The 7,277-nt window shown below is 34.1% G+C and overlaps 1 protein-coding gene across 2 annotated transcripts in view; it reads left to right on the top strand.

Moving 5' to 3' along the window:
• Nucleotides 1–2,318: 2,318 nt before the first annotated feature.
• The window catches only part of LOC109338406 (polypyrimidine tract-binding protein homolog 3-like), a 7,846-nt gene continuing 2,887 nt past the window's right edge, over nt 2,319–7,277 (top strand). The window contains exons 1-12 of one of the 2 annotated variants that reach the window (XM_019575638.1): nt 2,319–2,428; nt 2,933–2,999; nt 4,584–4,655; nt 4,781–4,857; nt 5,042–5,120; nt 5,407–5,530; nt 5,917–5,981; nt 6,072–6,121; nt 6,261–6,302; nt 6,401–6,452; nt 6,558–6,615; nt 6,711–6,724. In XM_019575638.1, the coding sequence (XP_019431183.1) occupies nt 2,943–2,999; nt 4,584–4,655; nt 4,781–4,857; nt 5,042–5,120; nt 5,407–5,530; nt 5,917–5,981; nt 6,072–6,121; nt 6,261–6,302; nt 6,401–6,452; nt 6,558–6,615; nt 6,711–6,724 (690 nt within the window). In that variant the 5' untranslated portion in view covers nt 2,319–2,428; nt 2,933–2,942. Of the gene's footprint in view, nt 2,429–2,932; nt 3,000–4,583; nt 4,656–4,780; nt 4,858–5,041; nt 5,121–5,406; nt 5,531–5,916; nt 5,982–6,071; nt 6,122–6,260; nt 6,303–6,400; nt 6,453–6,557; nt 6,616–6,708; nt 6,725–7,277 lie in introns of both variants that reach the window. The other variant, XM_019575639.1, reaches the window with a different exon arrangement.

A 7,277-nucleotide genomic window follows, 5' to 3' on the forward strand; every position in this document is an offset into this window, starting at 1 on the left:
TAAACCGCATGGGATTAAACCGATTAAATCGGGCATACATGCTTATATATATGTGTGTGTCAACTTGTAACAAAAATTATCTAATATGTAGATACTCAAATTTATAATCCATATTTATAGTCAAAGTAAGAATTCTCATAAACAAACAACTTTAATAAATCCAAAGTCTAAATTACAAATACAAATAGTAATCCACATGTACTTGTCTTACTTAACAAACTCGAAACATATGACGCAAGTTCATAACTCAGTCTACAAAACATATTATATATTTAAAACTTTAACACCAAGGAGTCAAAGTTGTTTCATATTAAGGTTCTATTTCTTCACCATTTAAGTCCAAAGCTTGACTAACGTTGTCTTCAACTAGGTTCACATTCTCCATAGGGTTGAGTTGTGCATCATCATCATCTTCTAAATTTAATTGATCTACAACAATATTATTTTTTCATACATCAATTTTCATACAAATTAACAATAAAATAAATTAGTTATTAGAATCAAAACTGACAATGCAATAAAAAACATACCAACGTCATTAGATGAGGGTTGGATAGAAATATTTGCAAGATCATTTCGTGTGAATGAAGGAAGGGTTTGTAATTTTATGTGGTATGTGCCTATGTGGGGTTCTTTAAAATTACATGTATGAACCGGTCGGTTCCATCAAATTCCGGCCGGTTCACCGGTTTTGACACGGTTCACTGGTTTTTCTCCGGTTTACACCGGTTTTGATGCTTAGCCGGCACAACACTTGTTTTGTACCGGTTATGGAACTGGTTGGCCGGTTCTCCGGTTGAACCATCCGGTCCGAATCGGTTTTAATAACATTGCTAAACTCAATAAATTAAATTAAATAATATGCTAGTGTTATATACTTTTAAATTTTTTGGTAGCTTATTTTTTGGGTTGATAGAAGCTGAAGATCATGGTTGATTTTTTTTTTTTTTTTCAATTTTCCCACTTTCCATTTTACTCCATCATAATTTTATTTCTCTTCCACCAAACACCATAATCATTTACATCATCACCATCAAACTTCGTAACTCTCCTTGTTCTCCATCTCAATCACTACCAAACCCCATAACTACCATAGACTTTAGAACTTTAGCGACAATACCAGTGCCTTTACCAACAAAACCCAACAGAATTTGCCCCACAAAATTGTGACCAAGAGGACTTGTTTCCTCATGGGCCAGCATAATAACTTTGATAGTTTTCTCCATGAAATACCTAAAGATCACATAGACCTTGACATTTGTGTATTATTTATTTTGTGAATTATGTAATTCAAGTTTATCAACTTTCATTTATTTGTGTGTTATGTTGTTTTTTAATATTGACATTGATTTTTATATTATATTTTATTTTAATATTTTTTATCTTTTGTTATGCAATATTAAAAATTTAAAAATTCATAGTAAAAATATATATGATAGTAAATTTTAAAAAACGTATATTTAAAAATAGTGTAAAAAACAACCAAAATAATCATAACATAAACAAATAACCTCGTAAACTTTTCTGCAATTTACTATGTAAAAAACCAATTTTTCTACATTATCCAAACAAAACATATTAGTTTATATTGATTTTCCAACTAAGGTACCCTAGCATACACAAATTATAATCTTAATAGATTATAATCTCAGACTTTATAAAGTGAAACTAAAAAGATAATTCATATCAGACGCTAACTTGCACATATGATATTTTTGGGGTGGGGAGACATATGTTGTTTCATAAAAGCAGTGTTGTTAGAATCGGACTGGACCGGACGGTCTGACCGGACTTGAAAACGGTTTTGGTTTGCAGTCTTAACCAAATAAGAGTTGGGCCGTTTTGAATCGGGGAAAATCCGGTCTAACCGTGTTAAACCCAGTTAAACCGAATTAACCCGGAAAGTAAACCAGACGACTCACTTAAAAATAAGAAAAAATGGAACACTGCTCTAATATTTTGTTTTACTACGATCCAAAAAAAGATGAAGAAGTATTATTTCAATATAATTATACATAGTTATTAATTATATAAAGTTTTACATTTATATATAACTATATATTTATAGATAAAAATTATTAATCGTGTATGAAATCATGTGTTCAGATCGGACGATTTAACCATTTAACCGGTTAAATCTAATACGAGACCTCTCCCAATTTGACGTCCGACTCGGATTTCACAATATTGCATAAAAGTATATCATAACTTATGATAGATTGAAAAATATATTTAAATTAAAATTTTAATAATTAAATTTTATTCCGACCCATAATTAAAAAATGACACATCAGGTCATTTCCACCCGTTCTGGGTGTTATTGTACTTTTCCCACAAATAATTTAGCTACTAATTTCCTTGTTTTGGCCTAAGTAGGGTCTCTGTTTAACCCTTTGTTTCTCCTCTTCCCGTCTCTCACTCTCTTCAGGCAAGTTCTCTTTTTTCTCTCTCCATGTTTCTAAGTTTTACCTTCTCAATTTAAATGATTTGTGTTATGTGCTAAGGTTTCACGGTTTTGATTAGCGTTTTGGGCTCTTTGTTCCAAATTTGAGATGCCCTTTAAGCTGTGTGCCTATTTTTCTTTAATACTCTGTTCTACATAATCCTAGATTAGGGTCTTGAAATGGGTATCTGATTTTTTCTTCAATTTGATCGAGCAAGAGCTAAAGTTTGATTTTTTATGCGATTTGCACTTAGTTCTTAAAAGACCCACGATTTATCCATTCGGATATTATTTGATTTATTGTGAATTGGGTTCTGAGAAGATTTTTTATTTATGCCTAAATTTGAAATTTTACTTCAATTACTTGCATTCAGATTGATTTGGACTAAATTATAGTTGGTATTTGATGTTGCCCTTAAATTTGAAATGTAAGAGAAAGAAAAGAGCTATTTAGTATTTTATTAAAATAATATTTTCCTGTTTTTACAGGTAATTTGCAATGGCTGAACCTTCCAAGGTCATTCACGTTCGAAATGTCGGACATGAGATATCTGAAGTATGTCCTCTCTTTCTCTGTCTCCCTTTTTGTGTGGTTTGTACTTGTCATTAGTTTTTGTAGCATGATTATGTCATGGCTTAGTAGCTTTAATGCTGTTGTGACTTGTGAGTAGTTGTGACTAGAACTATGAGGAATGATACACACTTTTTGCAACACCTCTTTTTACCCGTACTTCATATGTATTAGGCAAACTTGGATAGTGGAGTAATGACCCCAGAAAAACTATAGCGGGATAGCAGATAGTGGGATACCATTATTAGGACGTCTAGAGAACAATATGAATAATTTATAGTTTTATACTACACACAATTATGAAAAGGGTGGGCCAGTTCACAAGGCTCCCACCTAGCAGGGTCTGAGGAGTGTAGATGTACACAGCCTTACCCTCGCAAGAGAAGATGCTATTTTCGGGATTTGAACTCATGACCTCTAGGTCACAAGGCAATCAACCTTACCCTTATGCTGAGGCTCACCCTTTATACACAATAATGCTAAAAGATAATAAAAATGCACAAAATTAAAGACAGTCATAATTACAATAAATAATGAAGAAATCATTGGAGACAGAACTTATTTTAACAAAGGTTACAAACAGAGAACTCATGAAAGGCGCGGTGACACCCACAAAGAGTTCTGTCAGGGGTCAGTACACCAAAGACCTGCAAATGATGGATGCCTGCTGGAATGTGTCTTGGCTTGCTGAGAAATGGTTGTGCTTGGCCGGAAAAGCGATGGGCTGCAAAAAATAGAGGAGCACAAACCTGTGAAGGGGATAGGAAGCACAATAGAGGTGAACAGACCTGCAAAGGATCTTTGATACTGAAATATCACTGCGATTGGCCGGAAAAAAGAAGTGATGGGTGCTACTGGAACAGTAGGGTTGAGGAAGTAGAAAGTGAGTCTGCAAGTGTAATGCTCGTGTGAGGAACAAGAAAGTCTCAAAAAGCCAACCTAAGTATGTTTAAAGTGAGATTTAGTGTCTCAACACGTGAGAGGGGGGTTATAAGTCGATTAACAAGCTTATCTTACTAAAAATAAGCCTTTAGCCTCTTGTTTGATTAGAGGGAATTTTAGAAAAGTCTGGGTTTTATAAGCCCTGTTTGAGAGGCTGGTTGAAGTGACTTATAAGCTCTTTTACACCATTTTACACTTTTCATCTAGTTGATCAGCTAATTTTATCAAACACTTTCAGTTCAATAAGTTAGCTTATTAGCATTCGGCCTTCAATTTGTTTTTCAGTGCAATTACCATTTTTTGTTTACAATAGGAAGAAGTTCTTTCCTTACAAAGAAGCTAAAATTTTTACTGGCCTGTAATATATAAAGATAATAAAGTAGTAGATTGACAAAGGATAAGAAAGAACCCTATCTCATGGCAAATGCAAAAACTTCTCCTTAAAGATAACGCTCCAAGTTGTGTCATAAAATAATAGCATTTGTCTAGTATCGCCTTCAATTCATTCTTGCTAATACTACTAAAAAAATCTACAACCAACTACAACACCAGAGCCGAGCCTGTTCCATCCCTCTTTAAGCTCTATGTTCTTGAAATATTTACAAATTGTAACTCGTCTGGTTGCAGAATGATTTGATTCAGCTATTTCAGCCTTTTGGAGTCATAACAAAGCTTGTGATGTTGCGTGCGAAAAATCAGGTTTTCTTCATGTCTTCACATGGAACATTCTGCTTGCTTTAGATTCTTAGAATTCAGGATGAGCCATTTTCCCATATAGTTTTTAGTTTTAATTTCATTGTTTGTATAACCTTCCATCTTTGTAGGCTCTTCTCCAAATGCAAGATATTTCTTCTGCAGTTAATGCTTTACAATATTATGCAAATGTTCAGCCAAGCATAAGGTATAGATCGATTGTTTATTTCTCTTTTAAATCTTTGCACAATTGCCTTGAATATTATTTTGATAACTCCCCGGATTTGGAAAAGCACAATTGCCTGAACTTCATATCTATGGATTTGGAAAAGCACTATTTACTCCCCGGATGTTACTGTCTTATATTATCTTCTCTTTATGTTTCATTCTAGGGGAAGAAATGTTTATGTGCAGTTTTCCTCGCATCAAGAACTAACTACAATGGATCAAAATCAAGGACGAGAAGATGAGGTTCACATTTTTTTACCCTTTTAATTTAGAAATATATGCCTCAACTTGCTGATTATGTAAAAGGCAGAAAATTGATGAGCCCTTTTTATTTTGGCATCTATTTTATCCTTTATTTTTATGACGTTTTCCCCTTACAACATTCATGTTTCCATATGGGCTGAGTGTGTTAAATTGTTCTGTACTTTTCTCTTTCACTTTATCATATACTTCTCTATTTATTCTCCTTTCTCTCTATCTCTTCTCTTTCTCTATGCTGTCTGCTGCTGGCAACTTTCTGGATGCGCAGCCAAACCGAATTCTCTTAGTTACAGTTCATCACATGATGTATCCTATAACAGTGGATGTGCTGCATCAAGTGTTTTCTCCCCATGGATATGTTGAAAAGATTGTAACGTTTCAGAAGCCAGCTGGTCAGATTCTCTCAGAGTTCTCCCTTTCTCTTTCTCTTTCTCTTTCTGTTAAGATTTTTATTTGTGATCTTGGAAATTTATCAAGGTTGATCAAGGGTATATTTTGATCATACAGTAATTTATTTTGAAAATATACTAATTTTTTTGTTTTTTGTAGTAAATGGGAAAATAAAATAGTGTGGTTCATTATGGTCCTGTTTTTTAAGGTGTTATGGAATGGTTCACCTTTTTTTTCAAGACAATATGTATATGCTCTGTAATTGAATGAGGACTATCAATGCATTTATATTTCTGGATGAAGTTTATTGTTGTATTTGATTTATGCATGTTTATTGCGTGTTCTACTATTTGTTTAACTTTCATCTTGTATTTGCAAAACTGTGTAGGCTTTCAGGCTCTTATCCAGTATCAATCACGTCAGAGTGCTGTTACTGCTAGAACTACACTTCAGGTATAATTACTTTGATTGGCTTTGGCATGTCAATTTTGATATTGTATAAGTATTTTTTGAAATGATGATTTTACTTGTGGAAATCTCTAGGCACGCAATATATATGATGGCTGCTGTCAGCTGGAAATTCAGTTCTCAAAGTAGGCTAAACTTAATTCAGCAATTTAATTATACATTGGTTTCTGGGTTTTGGGACTCATATCCCCCCCTCCCCCAAAAAAAACTGTGTTCTTTCCTTTACTCTCTTGATTTTCTTCATTTAATTCATGTTAATTGCAGCCTCGACGAGTTACAAGTGCACTACAATAATGATCGTTCAAGGTGATTTTGACAGTTCTCACATTTCTGTTTTTGTTCACTTCTTAATCTTATTTTAGAGTTTTATTTATTGTTTCTGAGTCTGTCCTCATGTTTCACAGGGACTTCACCAACCCAAATCTGCCTACGGAGCAGAAAGGCCGACCTTCACAAGTATGTTCCGTGTGATTCTTTTCTCTATCCGTTTACAAACAAAATTTTGTTGATGTTTCTCAAGTCCATCCTAATACTTCGTATCCCTCATCTTCCATGAAATAGGCTGGATATGGTGATGGAGGAAGCATGTATGGGGTCCAAGGTTCTGGAGCCAGAGGAGGTGCTAAATATTTTCAATTGCCTTGGTTGATTTGCTTTGTTTGTCTTATTGTGATATTTTTATTATGTACCAATGTGTGTCATTTTTTTAAACAGGTGGATTTCCACAGGTGGGCACTTTTCAAGTCAAGTTAAACTCCCCATTTGCGACTACTGATGCACAATTGAATATATGAGGAAGTTATTATCATTTTGCTACTTATGAAAAGTAGCATTATAGATGTCCCATGGATGGTGTCTCTTCATTTACTAAATTTAAAAAAAATGTGAATACACAGGTTTTTCTGATTGTAGCCAACCAATTATTGGAAGGGAAATGTTAACAAGTGTCTTTAGGGCGTTGTTTAAGGAAGCAAAAGAGGCAATTTTGCATAGGAAAATTGTGTTTTTTGTAATCGAGAAGTGCTGGACTTATATTTCCAATACCAAGGCACTATATTTCTTTCCTTAAAGAGTGCCCTTTAGGGCACTCATTAACACAACCCTTATTTGATTTTGATTTTGATTTAGCAAAATAACTTAGAGTGTGAACCTCGGCACAACAGTAAGGTGGTTTGCATTTTAACCTCGAGGTCATGAGTTCAAATCCTGAAAGCAAGCTCTTCGCTTGCGAGGTAAAACTACTTATATCTACCCTGACCCCACTAGGTGGAAGCCTTGTGT

The sequence above is a fragment of the Lupinus angustifolius genome, unplaced genomic scaffold (genome assembly GCF_001865875.1).
Source record: "Lupinus angustifolius cultivar Tanjil unplaced genomic scaffold, LupAngTanjil_v1.0 Scaffold_24_15, whole genome shotgun sequence".
Taxonomy (NCBI): Eukaryota; Viridiplantae; Streptophyta; class Magnoliopsida; order Fabales; family Fabaceae; genus Lupinus; species Lupinus angustifolius.